The sequence below is a fragment of the Xenopus laevis genome, chromosome 8L (assembly GCF_017654675.1).
Source record: "Xenopus laevis strain J_2021 chromosome 8L, Xenopus_laevis_v10.1, whole genome shotgun sequence".
NCBI lineage: Eukaryota > Metazoa > Chordata > Amphibia > Anura > Pipidae > Xenopus > Xenopus laevis.
Window position 1 is genome coordinate 18300784 of NC_054385.1, and position 18912 is coordinate 18319695.

The 18912-nt window shown below is 41.0% G+C and overlaps 1 protein-coding gene across 1 annotated transcript; it reads right to left on the minus strand.

Annotated features, from left to right (window-relative positions):
• Positions 1 to 1294: 1294 nt before the first annotated feature.
• On the minus strand, positions 1295 to 9149 carry rabepk.L (Rab9 effector protein with kelch motifs L homeolog). The gene is given in 8 exon segments (NM_001093901.1): positions 1295 to 1782; positions 2277 to 2426; positions 2504 to 2653; positions 2814 to 2975; positions 5035 to 5187; positions 5643 to 5800; positions 6975 to 7043; positions 8990 to 9149. Coding segments are annotated over 7 exon segments (1101 nt in total). The 5' UTR covers positions 7028 to 7043; positions 8990 to 9149; the 3' UTR covers positions 1295 to 1507.
• Positions 9150 to 18912: the final 9763 nt, after the last annotated feature.

Sequence of the window (18912 nt, forward strand, 5' to 3'; positions counted from 1 at the left end):
ATGCAAGGGCTATTTTAATTCTCAGTGCGGACCTGGCCCTGTGTTGAAACTTTCCATAACCTGTCAAAATAAATTTTGTAAAATGGCCAAAAATCAGCCAGATATTGATCGGGCAGGTTTGATTTTCCCGCATCAGCTAGTTGATGTGGTTCTCGTCCAAACCAACTAACTTAAAATGTATGGCCAACTGAAGCAAAACTAGCAGGTGGGGTAAGGGCCTGGCACTAGCATCACTAGCAAGTAGGACATAACCTGTCAAAAATCTAAATACATTTTGTAAAATGGGTGTGGGGCACATCACTACTCTGCTCTTCTATCAAGCTGGGTTCAGTTAAAAGTAAGGGTCCAAAGCTGGAGGAAAGGTGCAGTAGCGTATCTATCGGGGCCCAGGACCCCAAAAAATTTCAGGCCCACCTCCTGCATGAAATTGTAAGTGACCCACAACACACGCAAGCTTCACAGGCACTTCTATTCCCCCTCACACTCGCAGTTGTAGGGTCTGCCCTCTTTTTAGATAAACAAATGCTGCCTGTCCACATGGAGGAATATGTTTTCTTGTCATTATCCAAGAGCAAATATGAGAAGTTGGCCCTCTAGTTGTCATTCAACAAGAACTACCTCCATCCAAGGGTGAAGGCAGGTTAGACTGCTCAATGAGCAGCAATGGAACAAGGGATCTGAAAGGCAGGGTGGTACACAGTTAATGCATAGCGTCTGATTTACCATCCTGACTGAAGATGGTGGCAAGGACAGGTTGAGTTGGTATGTAGGGAGCCAGTTGACTCTCAGAGCACCTCAGTTTTCACTTTATCTAGTAAAGGGTGGCTGTGTTTTTAAGAGGGTAAGGTAACAGGGAGACCAGTTATCAGCGATGGATTTAGTGGGCAGGTCCCCGCCCGCATACTCCCCTCCGGTGCGAGCCCACATGCACCCCTGCACCGGAGCGCTGGGGAGCTGAGCTCCCCGGTAAGCGGCATGCCACCCCTATTATTCTGCCGCCCTTGGTCCAGGGCCTTTGTGGCCTCGCCACAAGGCCAGTTATTAGAAAAGTAGTTAGGAAAATCCAATATAATTTTACAAACATGTTGTTCTGATACCTCTAACTAAAGTTAAGGGTTAGGTGGACTGCATCTATTGTTGGTAGCAGGTCACAGGCCATATTACAGAGACAGGTTGAATGAGAAGGCTGGGAATCCAGGGCTTTAGTGTCATAGTGCTACTGTACTGGTTTATACACCCCTATGACATAGGTACTACCCTTACAGATGATGTTAAGTTGTAGTTGGATGTACCCTTTAATTTTCAAAGAAATATTTGAACATGATTTCCCCTCAAACTGAAAATTCACTAAAAGAATAAATTCAGCAGAAAGGATTCTTAAACCAACAGCAGATCAGATACATCACTGGACAAAACCAAGTGGAAGGTGTACTTGTTGGCATAGTCGTACAATTTCTTTTAAAATCCAAAACTCTATAGGTTAGTGTAGTGATTATTTCTTCTATTATCACTGGAGTATAGTCACGCAGCAGTCACTGTGCAGTTCCCCATCTGTATCCATGCCTCCAAATATAAAACATAAATGTACAATTCCCTGTTCCAGTGTCTTGCTTGTTGCAGATGAACATTCTTTTAATTTACTTTCCTCTTTCGCTTTACAAGGAAGTTTTTCAGCATTATCTGTATTAGTCCTTGTTTTCCATGGAAGGAGACACATCGAATGATCCAACCTTGCAGGAGGACATGCAGAATCAAACTTCAACTGTTTCCACAGAAGTGTTTCTAAAGGAATATACAAGAAATAAAACCACTCAAAATGGCAAGTTACTTCAGTTGTAGGTATGGTTGCTCTGTAGACATGTTATCAGAAACATATCGGTATCAGAGAAGCTCAGAACTGCCTGTCTGACCAATATTTGGCCCTAAATCAAACCCATTCGGTTAAGGACCCACATTGCCATGCTGATGATCACAGAAGTAAGAAAATGTTTTAAAACCCACCAAAAAAACATTGCAGCAAATGGATGCAATAAACTAATGAGGAGCTGCTGTGTGCTGGACCCAAGTCCCCCCCCCATGCCATTGGTAATACCAAAAGAAACAGTGCTATCTTCAGTACTAACAGTACTATCTCGCTTCCATCAGGGATTAAGGGTAAGTCTTAGGATATTTGGATGGGTCAGCACATACTGAGAGGCTTAAATTCAATAGATGTGCATGAAATCTGGCATAAAACAGATTAAAAAAAATAGTCTTTACTTCAGAATTAGACATACCTGTGTCATATCTGTACATAGAGTTTGTAGCCCCTGTGCTAGTCATGCCACCAAAGATATAAATATAAGATTTCCAGGCCACAGAGGAATGAGCTGCACAAGCAGGCGGTAGATCCCCCTTTGTTTTCAAACGTTCCCACTTCATGGTATCTAAAAGAAAACAAGGATTAAACATTTGTTCCATGGAAACTGAAAAGAAAAAAAAATAACTAAAATATGAGATTTACCTGTATCTATGCAAAACATATCTTTGAAAAAAGTGCTTCCTGCCATGCCACCATGAACAAACAGTTTAGTACCTAATGCTGTAAGAACATGGCCATGGCGAGCCTGTGGTGGATCTCCTGATGTCACTGGCTGTGTCCATGTCATGGTAGCTAAAGAAAAAATAGCTCATTTTATTTTTAAATACTAAATAGCACAAAATGTTTGTAATATGCCCATTACATAAGAAAGCATTTTAATAAATTGTATAAAAAAACATACCATACAAAAAAACATGGCAACAACATATTATCCAAATATGCAATATATTACCTGTGTCATATATGTAAAGGTTGGTGTCTGCAACTGGTTCTGCTCCTTTTTCTCCTCCTCCAAACACGTAAAGCTTATCTTCAATGGTGGCTGAGGAGGTGTGGAAAGTCCTTGGAGAAGGGGGTGTTCCCATCACTTTTGGGCTTTTCCATGAAGCAGCCCCTTAAATTAAAATAAAACAATGTAGCAGAAACAATTATTTGTAATCCTGACTTTCCCAAGAAGTTATTTTGACTAATTACAACTGCTTTGAGAAAGAGAAAGAGAGGCCTGCTCAAGATAACATATGGCAGCATAAAACAGATGCTTTTTCACACTAGAGTATCTCAGCAGCTGACACATTCCATACATCTTAAGGGCAAGGGCACACGGGCAGATTTGGGGAGATATAGTCACCTAGCGAGTAATCACCTCTTCTGCGGGGTGACAATCTCCCCGAATTGCCTTCCCCTGCTATAATGAGAAAACACCAGCGCAATGGCACTCTCGGCGCTTCGATTTCCAAAGTCGCCTGAAGTTGCCTCAAGAGGAAACTTCGGGCAGTTTTGGAAATCTAAGTGCCGCGAGTGCATTGCCGCAGGCTGTGTGCCCATGCCCTTAAACTATTAGGAAGCATACTCAGGATTCTTCGTACTGTTGGTGGAAAAATAAATAAACCAGCACCATTTATAGCAATATAAAAGAACGTAACAATTGGAGATGGGTGGAAATTGGTGACTTTGTTAACATAGTAAATACAAATACGCTGTACTCAACTCTAAGAAGCCTGATAAGTATCTGCTCAAGTACTAGAACATCACAATTGGATGAAGACTATGAACAGACAGAGACTTGGTTCCGCTGCTCTGAGTCTGAGTTTTTCTTCAAACTGAGAAAAGCAAATGTGTTCTGTGCCCAGCTACATTAATTTGAACCGCTTATGCTTGTATCCAGCCACATGCAGCAGAGCAGAGGTCGACTTGAAAATGCCTGCTTTCTCGTGTTTGGCCCGGCCTCCAATGCGTATGCCTGCACACAAGCAGGTTTAATATAAATTAGCGGACATGGGGCACTGAGAGGTTCCTACTTCTCTCAGCCTGAAAAAAAAGCACAGGTTAAGAGCTGCAGGGTCAATGCTACATCTTCCTATAGCCTAACAGGCATACCACAGAATAATAACATAAAAGATTAAGTATTAGTTGAGAGCATGTAAAATCTGAATTTTTAGTTTAGAACACGAAGCAGAAGCACTTTCACACACATGGTGGTCACAGACTCTCAGTAAGTAAAATTGATGTCATCAGGCCCAGATTTGTGGCAAAGAGCCTAAATGTGCACACTCATGAAAGGTGATGAAGGGTGGGTGATCCCCCTCGAAACATTGAATGTTTGGTGGCTGAATAAAAGAGGATACTCCCCGACTGCATTAACCAGTGTGTGTGCGGGCCGCCCAAATGGAAATCCGGGCCTGGATGTAATAATGAGAATGGAAGCATAATGAGAATGGAAGCATATTGAATATCTTCCATTACCAGTCTCATTTCCTTTCCATACATATCACACCAGACGGATTACAATGCACAATTAATACTGTGTGAAAGTTTTACTTGCTTGGCCAATTGCCATCAATGTACATGACTGCAATTGTATCTGCTTTACCCATTTAACTCATCCCACATTTTTAACTTTCTATCTAATTACATATACACAGTAAAGACACAAATGGAAATAAGTTTTGCAGTCTGCTTAAAGGAATATAGCATCTTTAAATTAACTTTTAGTATAATGTAGACCTTGAGTCCCCAAACTTTTTTTTTTACCCGTGATCAAGCATGAAAATGTCCCTGGGTGGTCATTTATGAAAAGATGAAATGCAGCTCACAACAAGTCAACAGAAGGAAATTTTGCTGTTCTAGTTTATTTATATGGGATTTTTTAGGGACATATTTATCAATGGGTGAAATAAATGTTAACTCTTTAGATTATATGCTAATATTCACAGCCACAACATTTTTGGGGGCAAGTGCCACCCTTCCTTAGCTTATTTTCACAATATTCATTGTTCTACATTTCTTTTTTTCTTTAATACCATGCCTTATACAAGCAGACAAAGTGCAAGCATGACTATCGGTAGGGCAGTAGTTCCTTAAAAAACAAATAGGAGATAAAGAGGACAGAGTCTTATCATTGTGTCATATTAACTAGTAAACGATTCTTTGAATTAGAATACAAGGCTGCATACCTGGGTTTAAGACCTGAACACAGTTTCTATTTTCTGCTTGCTCTGCTCCTGCAAATACCCAGATGTTGCCTGGATTGCTGGCAGAAATGAAGCTTGCATGTTCATATCGAGGTAACAGGCCTTCTGAGTCTGGGTTGTCCCACTCGTGATTATCTATTGAAAATCGCAAAACCATAAGTAAGACAAAAACCATGAAGCAACATAACAGAATTAAAAAGAACTTTACAACACATAAGACATGTGCAAAATCCCATGCAGTGTTCAGCCATTTATTTTCCTGCTCGAGAGCCTTCATCCAAACAGATGTCTCATCATCTATTCTTTTCTGCACAGCCATGTCTGTAACAAAAATTGCAATATAGCTTTGCTCTGTTGTAATTCAAGTTCAAAGAACATAAACGAGGAAATCAATATAAAGGGAAAGTTCACTTTATAATAAATTTGCTATGGTTTCTAGGCACTGACTAGGCATTTGCTTGAATGTCAAGATGAACAGGAGAAAGCCTTTGCAAGAAATAATTCACTGTCTTCTACAGTTACATTTAAGGTCCTTTTTTTAAATTCTCTGCTTATATTTAATGAACCACTAATTATTCACTTTTTCTTACCAAGATCTATGATGTGAGTATCAGAATAGCAGCCACTAGGATCAGCCCCACCAAGAATGAGAATTTTCCCCTTTGAAGAATCCTCACTGGAAGATACATACATGCATGTATGACCCACTCTTGCGCTGGGCCCTTCTCCACGGGGCACCAATGCATACCTGAAAATATACAGCCAGTACCAGCTTTAAAAGATGCAACTGCACATCCCTTACCTGAGTAATGCTGGGAGGAAAAGTGGCACCTGATATATTTTTCATCTGCCTCACATAACTGGAGTTTCTTTTAACATCATTAACATTATCACATTTTATTTAAAAGCATATCATACACCAGTGCAAAGAAATAGTATTTGTTATGAAGATGTACTCTGAACATTCTTTTAATAAAAAAAAACACATATCCTTTTATTATAAAGAAATAATGCATATGTTTTTTTTGTAAATTCTTATTTTTAATGTATGCATTACAGCTCATGTAAATCAACAGGTCACAAACTGTACTTTCCATAAATCTGACCTTAAAGAGCACTATGCATAAAAAATGTCTCACAAAGCAACTTAAACAGGGCATAATAGTTAAAGTGAGAATATAACAGACTAACCAATAAAATGAAGTATTACATGTTACAATGGTGGGCACATATTAATAAAGAGAAATTGTCTAACTCTTTTTAGCTAAATGAAAGTATGGGGCATCTTGGATTACTATAAAGGGTTTAATGCAGATGATTTTATTCATAATCCTTTCTCCCTCCTCCTATAATAAGTGGATTTAATACAATGGGCTTTGCATAAACATCACCATCTCTGCCTGTTTCTCCGGTTTACAAATAAGGAGGAGTTCATTATAAAAAGGGCTCAATTGTGAACTGGTCATTTGATGAACTAGGTTGGCCACTTTCCATGAAGTAAAGAGACAATAAAGTGTAAATAAAAACAGCTTTCAATGTGAATATTTTGCACAGGGCAAGACATAACAAAAACATAGCTATGCTATATCAAAACACTAGGTGGCATACATGTACAACAGAAACCATATTCATTCAGCTCATCTTGGATACAGGAATCTATTGCTGTAAATGGTACCCCTTATTTAGAAAGATAAAATGTATACAGTACATGTGAAAGTTATAAGCAACTAGCAATAGCAACCCATCTACTAGAAAACAGTATAATCTATTAATACATATTCTGAATATTCTGGATTAGGATAACAATATCTAAATGTTTAAAAGTAACTCGAAATGGTAAAAACCAAAATAAGTGTTTTAAAAAAGAAACCTGGTAGTGTTTGAACAACACTGCCATGACCAGAATTCCCAGGAAAACTCACCATGTTGACATCTTGGGTAGGTCTTCTGGGTCCAGTACTTCTAGAAGTCCCATGTTTCTAAAATGCAAACTATATCACAAACAAATGTGTCAAGGTTTTTTTTTAAGTATTTAATTTAAACATATGTTATAAAGCCAAGTATGACTGAATGTAATGGTAAAACGCTGAAGGGGACATTTAGTACATACAGCTCCCTGCCCTGTACAAAAAAAATAGCTGCACTCCATTCACCCAATAAATAAAATGCAGCATGCCTTCAGCAGCAGTTAGGGGAGGTGAGTAGACATCATCCCTTACTCCTCTTAACTTGGGTGACATTTTTTAAGGCAAAAAGCCTTTCTGCATAAGGCTTAGGCAATTGCCTTACAGGTAATTTCCTCCAATGATCTGATGCCTTTCTCTTATTGAATATGTGTGTGCTGACAGGAGCGTGATCAGCCCATAAGCATACACACACACACAAGATTTTGGCACAAAGATGCATACTGATGGCCAGCTGATCCCTTACTGTTGAGTGCAAATGCATAAGAGAAAGGCAGCAAAATGGGTTTAGATGCCAGCACAGAAAACCACTGGTGTGCCATTGGCCTAAAGGGTAGAATCACTGGGGAGTATAAAGTTGTTAGGCACACTGCAATGATTCTAGGCCCTTACTTTAGAATACAGGCTGGCAGATCATAATTCTCCTAAATTGCATCCGAGATTCCTCCCATTGCCCCAAAGATGGTGTCCCAACGCCGATTACTTCCATCTAATATCGCTATGCCCACAAATATACCACTTTTGGGAACAGGTCCTAGACTATATTCAGAATACAACATCCCTACCTAAAATACCACACCCAAGACATGCCTATTTGGCATTGTGGATGAGATCGTTTTTGATTCAGCAACACGTATTCTTTTCAGAACCCTATTGTTTTATGCCAAAAAGTGAATTCTCAATGGATGACGCTTACCAGTTGGCTCAACCTACTTAGAACCTTCCTCCCATTAATACAACTTAAGCTGGCCATAGATGTTGAGATTTTTAAAAGATCAGATCCTGATCGTGAGACCACGATTTTCTTGGAACGATCGTACAAATTTACCATCAACTAAAAAGACCAATTTGCCAGGAAAACAAAGGGGAGCAGCCTGCTTGGCCCTGCAAACATAGATAGATTGCACTGGGACCGACAAACATTTTTTGACCTGGACGATCAATTTCCTGACAGATGTCGGCCAAAAAATCGTAAGATGTACAACCGTTCAAATCCCCCTAACCGCACGATAATTTCGAAGGATTGGTCGGACTTAAAATCGGTCGTTCGGCAAGAAGAATCGCCGCGTCTATGGGGAGCTTTACCTATAGTGGAAGAGGGTGCCCTCAAAAGTATGACAAGGTTTGGGGAAGAAGGGTTGAAGCTAAAGATTTGGTCACCCCCTTAAAAAAGCCCTCTTCCAACAGATGTTTCAACACCAACACAAGTAGGCTGCTACCGACTGATTAATACAAGGGTGTTGGAGGAACCTTAGCCATAGGAATGTTTGCAGAATCACTGTTGTCATTTCTAATGTTGTTTAAGGTTGTATATGCATACACACAAACCTTTAAAATGCACCGGCCCAAGGTACATTTCATACAGTTATACTCCTCCGGTATCCCAGCATCCTTTGTGCCCCACTGAGCACATGAGCTGTACAGAATTTTTTTGCTGATTTCTATACTGCGCCTGAAGAAGCGCAGAGGATGCTTGGGCAACAGAAGACTGCATACAAATACTGACAGCATATGTCTCTCTATAGGGTGCCATAGAGAACAAGAGTCTCAGTAAGCTCCTCAGTGTGTAATAACTATACAGCAAACTCCTAGCAACCCCCTGATGCTCTGAAAGTTGTGCTGCAGCAAACACTGAATATAAATTGATTACAAGTGACTTAGGGTATCTCCTTCTTCTCCTAGTACTCTGTGCCCCCCTCCCGTACATGTAAAGTGCCACAGGAAATAAGAAAATTATCAGAACAGAGTTTTACCTCTTATAAACAGAATCGTACGAGAGCTGCAGAGAAATCCTCCCTGCTGAGTTGCTAGGCTGAAATGAATGGTGGGCGGGTACTTTCAGTCTTCCACAGGAAGTGGTAATACCTGTGAGTGACAGAACTCTGCTTTAGCTACACAAGCCCGCCCACTGCCTCTCTGCTGCCAGGGAGATCAACCTGTTTTGTAGTCACTTTGTTATGCTTGTGTTGGGCTAGAGGAGGTGCAAATTCTAATGAGTATAGCAGCCTCCCATGGGGCAGCTGCCTTTCAATAAAGCAGTGACTCCTTTAGTGTTCTATGGCCGTACTGCTGTCAGCTAAATTCCCTTCAACCTGAAGCTGGCCATAGACCAGGGGTGTCCAACCTTTTGGCTTCTCTGAGCCACATTGGAAAAAGAAAAATTGTCTGGGGCCACACATGAAATACACAAACACTTTTGATGTGTAAAATTAAAGAAAATACAAAGAAAAGAACTACAATACCAGTTGGATAACCAGATGGAGCTATACACTGTAATATGGGACACCTGAATATTAAACAGACATATTATTATATTATTATTATTAACTGGGCAATGGACAGAGTCCCCCATCCTCCATACTCCAGGTCAGCACATTGTTACAACCTGCCATAGTAAGCCTGTTCCTAACAAGACGACAGACTGAGGTGGCTAATGTGTCTGGACTCACTCTCGTTTTCACTGTATTTCCATACATTTATTTCTTAATTTCTTTCTTTTTTTCCCTTCTCTTCCTTTTCTCTCTCCTTCAAGCTGGGCCTCATTCATATCAAACCTGGGCCGCAGCTTGGACACCCCTGCCATAGACGAGTACAGGGTTGGACTGAGCCTGCGGGACACTGGAAAAAAGCCCTGTGGGCCCTGGCTTTCGTGGACCTTGCTGCCGCAATATGTTTCCAGCCCGGTCGCATCAAAATGCACGCGCGGGGACGTTCATGCTGAAGGTGGCTGCGGCCAGGGTTTGAAGGGGGAATTGCGTCAGGGTCGGGCTTTGGGGAGGGGGGACCCTAAAACTTCAGCCCCGGTGGGCCCACAAATAATAGTGACAATCTCCCACTGATAATAAATCGATAAATCTTTTAACCTGTCTGATCAAAAGACCAATCGCCATGGGATGAAAAATGTTGAGACAATCCACCCGGGCCGAAAATCAGTGTATCTTTGCGTCTATGGTCAACTTTAGACTGAGCAAATTGTTAAATAGTTGTCAGCTCCCCTATTTGTACATGCATGGCGAGCAATGAGCAACTTCAGGCAAACATATGCGCATTTGCAGTGGTCATTTTAGGCAACAGGTGAGCGCCAAAAAAACATTTCTGGTATGCGTCTAAGTCAGCCTTCCTCCAGGTTGACATCTCTTACAGTTGGAGGGTTAGTTCTTTCAGTACAGTTGTAACTGGGTGGCCCTTCAACTGACATAGATCAGATATTGCCTTCTGTCATAGCTATCATAAAATGCAGGGATGGGTACCACTGTATCGATCATGAAATGCTTAGGGCCACTGGTTATAAGCATCACCTTGGTGTCTTAATAAACAAATTGCTGTAGTAAAGGTAAATATAATGGCTAATACATATGTCAATATTTTTGAAAAGCTTCTATTCAGCCTAACTAGTAATAGACCCAATGTCGGAGTGGTACACCAGGGACCCACCCAAAAACCTTAGACCAGGGGCCCACTCTCAGTACTATTGTTCTTCCTCCCCTCACTCAACCTCTATTCTCCTAGTCTCTTTTCTGTACATACTATAATCTATTATTCCATCTATTTAGCCTCTTTGTTCTCATAGAAATAGGGAATGGCCATGAAATAGGCCAAATGTTTAGCAGCATGAGGACCCACTGGCACCTGGGCCCAATGGGAGTTTTCCTGGTATCCCGGGAGGCCAGTCCGACACTAGACCTCCAGTTCCTCCACTCATGAGGGATTGTGCTTCGGTAAGTGAGATTGATCTATTTAATTTCTAAACTGACAGTTTATTAATGGTATCTCTCTGTACAGGCTATGAGCAAAATTAGGGGGCTGTTCTTGCTGAATTGTGCTTAGTACAGGGTAATACCTACGCAGCCGCTGCTATTGTTTATGGTATCTCTCTGTACAGGCCTATACCTACTGAATTGTGCTTAGTACAGGGGAATAGGTTATACTATCTCTTTGTACAGGCTATGAGCAAACTTAGGAGGCTGTTCCTGGTGAATTGTGCTTGACAAATACAAAATTGTATCTGCTGACCTTATGATATCAGGCTATTCCCCCTTTTTGTTGTAGGGAAGTCCAAAAAAATTGCAAGCTGAGCAGGCAACACATAAGGCAAGGGGAGAGATCAGAATACATTTCCCACTTACTATTTCCATTAGAAAAACTGACATTAAAAAGTGAATGTGAAAATCAGATTTTATTAAGTGCGGGTGCAACTGGCATTCTGCAGAAGCCAATTTCAGTCCCTTTCGCAGAACATATTAAATAAACTTTTCTGTGCAACAAGCAAGTCCCGGTGGTTCCAGTCTGGGTCTGCACAACCACATCCCTCAACAGTCACACAGGCCTCTGGGGCAGCTCCTTCACAAAATTGCTTTGCATTTTATCCCAAACTCAGCATACAGCTCCTTGGTAGTGACTTCCCTCAAAACAGCTGCAAATACAGAGCATGTTATCCAAGAGCCCAGTTCATGGTGGCACAGACCCGCTCCCTGCAAACATTTTCCTGCTGCCGACCTAAACAGTATGCGCATGCGCACAAGCATGGCCTGATGGTGTGGTGGGTAAACGAGGATGTGGCAGGGGGCCCTGAGACAGCAGCACCGGTGGGCCCTGGGCCCCCCAGTCCAACCCTGGCCCAGTCTCATGGAAACAAGGCTAATGTTAAACTTAAGTTTCCCTTTAAAGAGACACTGAAATGTAAGTTAGAACCTATAAGTCACCTCCAGGTATTGGGCCCTGCCCCAATGAAAAAGAAAAGCCCCTTGCATGCAAAGCCACACCCTCAATCTATCCCAGCCATTCCACAGTAATTCTAAACTAATGCTTCGTGCCCACTTACAAGCCCCACCCCTTCTTGAAAACTATTCCTGCCCATCAATAATTCTTACCAAATCTGCCCAAGAGCATCTGCACGGCATCTTTTAACTAATTGTACTCATGAAGAAGGGTGATTTTGGGGTAGTCTCCATACCATAAAAGATATACATAAGATACTTGAGTTAGCTAAAGATTGATCTGGGGAATACGTTTGGAGTTTGCTGAACTATATATGTTAATTTGGGTAAAACCACCATCTTATACACCCCGTCAGGGATAGGGGAGACATTCTCTGTTATGTTTTCTAAGTATCTGAGTATGGTGTTAATATTAAGCTCAGCGTATTTGTTCAAGTCTGTATGAATCAACATGCCCAAGTATTAAATGGTATGCACCCACGTTAACCCGTGGACTTTGTCAGGTGATTTTGTGAGATTTTAGTCTAGCAGGAATATGACTGATCTGGTCCTATTTATTTTAGGCCAGAGAAGGTTGTGTATTTATAATAGACAATGCAGATATCAGTGATTGGTTAGAAATAGTATGTATCAGCTGTGTATATAGAAATTAGTTCCACTGTGTTGCCCAGTTTAAGTCCTTGTGATGATTTAATGTGGCATGCTAGGGGTTCCATTGCAGTTGCAAATAGGAGAGGATATGGGGCACCAATCCCTTGTGCCGATTAAGAAAGAGGGAGACAGCTTAGACTTTGGCTACTGGGAGCGTGTAAGGTGCCTTGACCCAAGTATTAAAGGTCAGAGGAACACCCAATCAATCCATGGTAGTCCATAGGTTCTCCCACTCTACTGTAATAAAGGATTTATTGTTTTTGAGAGAAACCACTATTCTCTCCCTGGATTATTGTGCATGATGGATGTATTAGTGAAAAGCCTTCTAATGTTAGTGTCTGTTGACCTTACGGGCATAAAGCCCATCTGATTGGGAGATATTATAGCCTGTGAGTATTCTGCCAGCCTAGTTGCCAGTACCTTTGTCGTTATTTTTGTGTCATTGTTAATGAGTGAGATTGGCCTATACAAAGAACACTACAGCGGGTAATTATCTTAGCTTAGGGATAAGAACTGTTGGGGGTCTATTTATCATACTGTGTAAAACATTGAAGAAAAACCAGTGATGTTGCCCACTGCCCACTGGAGACTGCCAATGTAGGGAGCATATTTCACATGCCCTGCTTCTTAGTTACTCTCAAGTGCATGTAGTGCATCACCAGTGTTTTAGCCAGAAAGCGGTATGCACAAGGCCACCATCAGGGGGGCACAGTCGTCCTAGGGGATTTCAACTTAGAAAGGGTGCCCGGCGAAGAAGAATCTGCTGCTGTTACTGACACTGAACTTTAGAAGTAAGTTCCACTGAATACCAATGTTACTTTTTTCCCCTGGCCCCCAATGGTATCATCTTTCAGTAGGTGCCCTGTTCACCAATGATCTTTATTTAGGTAGGGGTCCCTGGCCACCAATGTTTTTTTTTTTTACTTGAAGTAGCCCTACCTTGTCCACCAATAATCTGTGGCCCCTCATACGTATTTAACTTGAAAATGTACCTGAGCTGCCCGTCTATAGCTGCCTTTAGTCAGGGCAGGTAAAATCGTAACTAAGGTTTATTGCATAACATCATGCGGAGGTGAGAGGCCTAGAGATGGAACACAAATGCTATGGGTAGTTTACAAGACACAGAATATATAGTGTTAGGTGCAGCAACCTAGTACATGATTAATACTACTTTTTATTAATATTTCTACATCTGGGGCTTTATATGTATCAACTTAAATCTCTGGGTATCCATAAAGATACCAGTCCACTTCTTTTTTCAGTTAAATCGAGCTCCGCCGCCATATACTGTGTCACAGTGGCCCAGAACTGTTGGATTTTCTGGGCATCCCAAGAACAAATGAACATATGTTCCTGTTGAGGTTCTGCAGTTTTGGTCACTCCCAGCAGGTACTGGCACTCAGTTTATACAATACAGTACCTTACAGCAGCCAATCAATATTGGTATAGAGAGAATGAATACATAGTACATAATTCATCTTTGCCTACCCCCCTGCTAAAGGAAACATTTAAGGAATAGCATATAAATATTATTGTAATCAATACTGTCCCCTACCATATACCCTGTTGCCCCCCCCCAGCCAGGACATTTGAAGGGAAAGGACATGAGACTTACTAATAAATGTTATTCTGTAAAAGGAAAAAATATTTATTCCATTAAATTCATGTTAAGGTTGGTATATCAGAACCTGTTAGATACCCAGGGTCAGAGGGGCAAAACTGTAAGGAGCCTGTTAATACTGGTTATACAAATAAAGTATTTATGGTGAGGCGCCGGGGTCCCCAAATGTTATCTGGCTTCCAAGTGGGAAAAAGTGAATATCTGCTGTCAGTCCTACATAACTGCCAAATCCTGGGTCTGTGTCTCCCAACCAGCACTAAGATTAAAGGCATCTCCAAAGCCCATTTTAGGGGAAACTTTTCTAAATGCACTACAATCAGTGAGAGGAACACAATCCGCTAGTCTGGGGGGCATATCCCAACCATTCCCCCCCTTTTTTTTCACTAAAACAAGGGTTAGTTGGGCAAAAAAATCTCTCACATTTACCACGTACCACTCCAACCAACAGGAGGGGGCCTAGATGCTTATGTAAGTAGGACCAATTATTTATAAAATATGATCATTTGCCCAAGCCCTGTAACCAGTAGCAACCAGTGATGTATTTGTGACCCTTGTCTGTCCATATCCTGCCTTTTAAGTACCTTCAGATCTATAAACTGTTTTTGTCCTGTAACCCAAACATAGTTGCCTGTGATAATGTAATTAATCTCTCCTATAGGCTGCTTGCAACTGTCTTGTGGGGGAATCATTGGTCGTCAAGGTTTCAGATTTTGGGGTGGCCAGGTAAGTGCAACTAATTTCAAACTCATTTTCAAAACCATAAATTACTTTATAAAGCAGTGGTTGTAATACTTAAGGAATACAAGCCCCATCTGAAGGTCCATTCTCTGGCCAGGGGCCCTTTTAGCTCATGAAATGGGTACAGGAATAGGAAAATATTGGTGTATCATGGTTTCATCATATCATGGTTTCAAGAATGTATTAGTGAATAGGGTTGCCACCTTTTCTGGAAAAAAATACCGGCCTTACTATATTCTTGCTGTTTTTTTCTATTAATAACATTGGCATCAAGCATCATTTTTTTTAATTTTTTTTTTAAATTGTTTTTATTGGTTTGCATTACACAAGAGAAAACAGAACACACAACGTTCCAGAAAAGAAATGAAAAAAATCATACATAATCAATAAAAACAATAAAAGAAAGAAGAAAGGAAGGAGAAGAGAGAGAGAGAGAGAGAGAGAGAGAGAAAAAGCTAAGTAGGGTGTGGAGTGTGGAGGGGGTGAGCATGAGACATGACTAGAATCTAGTGGTGCTAGCATAGAGCAGCTTTTTAAAACACATGTGGGCTATTAGTGTCAGAGTTCAAAACCCATAACATCCATATAGCTATAAATTTGTCAGTGCATCCTCTAGACATATATACTGCTTTATAGTAAGGTAGGGCTTTATTAACAAGGTCCTTCCAGTCCTCCAACTTGGGTGCTTCCTTCTTATTCCATCGAAGGACAATCATTTTCCTAGCATAGAACATTAGCAGCTGGAGCAAAGTCCGACAGCCAACTGAGTCCACGTCACCACCCGTGTACCCAAGCAGCGCCAGACTGGGCTGAGGCAGTATAGGGAGAACCAAAACTTTAGAGATAAAGGAGAAAATGTCAGTCCAATAGCGAGTCAATTTGGGGCATGTCCACACCATATGGAACCACGTCCCCGGGTGCCCACATCCTCTAGTGCAGTTCTGATCTCTGGTAGGATCCATATGATGGAGGCGCACCGGCGTGAGGTATGAGCGGAGACTCTTTTATGGTCTCTGTTTGTTTCTGAAGTAGTTACAGGCTACTGAGAATATATACATACATATACAGGTATATACCTGTAACGGTTGGCCAAATTTCAACCCAAACCTGCCCAACAGATGGTGAACTTTCAAATCACTAGAAGTCATGGATCACTGAGGTGACTTCTATCTAGGGGATACATTAATTTTTAAAATATACAAATTTCAGTAAAGTAGTTTGCCACAAAATCAACCGGTACCAACTAGACCTGATGACGTTGCTAAGCACTGTTTAAAGGGATACTGTCATGGTAAAAAACATTTTTTTTTTCAAAATGAATCAGTTAATAATGCTGCTCCAGCAGAATTTTGCGCTGAAATCCATTTCTCAAAAGAGCAAACAGATTTTTTTATATTCAATTTTGAAATCTGACATGGGGCTAGACATTTTGTCAATTTCCCAGCTGCCCCAAGTCATGTGACTTGTGCTCTGATAAACTTCAATCACTCTTTACTGCTGTACTGCAAGTTGGAGTGATATCACCCCCTCCCTTTCCCCCCCCCCAGCAGCCAAACAAAAGAACAATGGGAAGGTAACCAGATAACAGCTCCCTAACACAAGATAACAGCTGCCTGGTAGATCTAAGAACAGCACTCAATAGTAAAAACCCATGTCCCACTGAGACACATTCAGTTACATTGAGAAGGAAAAACAGCAGCCTGCCAGAAAGCATTTCTCTCCTAAAGTGCAGGCACAAATCACATGACCAGGGGCAGCTGGGAAATTGACAAAATGTCTAGCCCCATGTCAGATTTTAAAATTGAATATAAAAAAATCTGTTTGCTCTTTTGAGAAATGGATTTCAGTACAGAATTCTGCTGGAGTAGCACTATTAACTGATGCGTTTAGAAAAAAATATGTTTTCCGATGAAAGGATTCCTTTAATAAGGATTTCATTTACAGGATATGAAACACAGTGGTCATTTGGGTTAACTGAGGCCTTCAAAATGTGTGTTCTGTTACAAATCATTTGCCACACTAGAAAAAAAATAGAAGGTTATTAGTCTTCTCCTTGGAGTGCCATATACATTATGCCTAGTCATGAGGGGTCATTTGAAGTGCAGAACACTGTGCAAAATGCAAAAAAAGTCTGCAATTGACCATTTTTTGGTGGCTTTGCTCACTGCATGTTACTGTTGCAGAATGGCTGCAGGCCTTTTCTTTTTAGAGTGCAGAGACTGGAGTTAGGTAATGCTTCATCCAAGAGGGCGGTGGGGTTCATGTAGGCATCCCTTGCAAACACTACCCATTCTCTAAGTCTGACTTATGTGCAAGAAGCATTGTACATCCTTTCCTGGCTCACAAGTGCTTGTTAAATGAGTATTGAGGGACATGCCCTTTTACCGATTAGCACTTGTGCCATGTGAATCTATAAACTACTCCCTATGAATTTGGAACTAGGATACAGAGCCTTGTGGGTACACTGAAGTAACATTAAAACACTCTTAGTCAACAATATGGAAGCTGACATTCTCAAGCAATGATCATGTGCACTTTCCCTTCAGCAGAATGGGAAGTGGCTGCTGAACTGTAAGGTCAGTGATTCCAGCAGCAGCTGAGGAGAACCACCATGATGCAGCTTACCTATTGATGGGGAAAATTTGCTTACATAGGAAAACTACAAAATCGGGGAAATTATTAAAAAAACTTTCAGAAAAAAGCAGATTGTGGCCTAAAAAACTTCAAATTTTGAAGTAATTTTTGGGTACTTCGACCATCAAATAGTCTAACTTCGATTCCAGTTGAAAAAAACTTCGAAATTCGAATATCGATTTAAAACTTTGACTTCGACCACTCGCCACCAAAAAGCTGCTGAAGTGCTGTTTTAGCCTATGGGGGACATCCTAGAACCTGTATGGAGGCAATTGGAGTTTGGGAGATCGAAGTTTAAAAAACTTTGAATTGAAGTAGATTGAAGGTGCTATTCCTTCGATCATGTGATTCGAATACGGACCACTTCGACCCCCTAAAACCTTCGACCTCTATTCGGTTGGTCTTTTTGAATTCAAAGTTCAAAGGTTTTTTTAACTTCGAACTTCAACCCTTGCTAAATATGCAGATTTATCAAAGGTCGAAGTGAATTTTCAAAAACTTCGAATCGAAGTAGATCGAAGGCGCTATTCCTTTGATCGTACGATTCGAATACGGACTACTTCGACCCCCAAAAACCTTAGACCTCTATTCGGTTGGTCTTTTTGAATTCGAAGTTTGAAGTTTTTTTAACTTCGAACTTCGACCCTTGATAAATATGCCCCTTATACTCTCAATACACTGTAATGAGATCTGTGTGTCTGTCCATATATATCATCTGGCGTGCCTCCTTCTGTCTGTCTCTGTCACACAGCTATTGTGACTTCATGCACAGTACAACTACACGCAAGTAAAAACGTTCTTGGCATTTGGACAAATACTGTATAGTGGGTTTGTATTTTCATGTAATGAGCACAGTCTAATTATACTGGGACGCTACACTTCAATAGCCTAGGGTGAAAGCCAAATCTCATATTTGATGTCCTGTTGTTTTCATGCTGCCTGTTGCCGTCAGGAAGATAATAAAACATTTGGTCAACTTGAGAAGTAGGCTAGACATGTTGTACATTATGTTTTGGGATTCTGTACCAGCCCAAGGCAACCACAGCATTTTAGCAGGGAATAAATGTGTCTTCAAAAAAGCCCCAGTAGCTCCCCACTGTCTTTTTTGATGATTTACTACATATGCTCTGTGCTGCTGTCACTTAATATACAGTAGGGATGCACCGAATCCAGTATTCGGTTCGGGATTCGGCCAGGATTCTTCGTTTTTCAGCAGGATTCGGATTCGACCGAATCCTTCTGCCTGCCGAAACTGAATCCTAATGTGCATATGCAAATTACGGGCAGGGAGGGAAATCTTGTGACTTTTGTCACA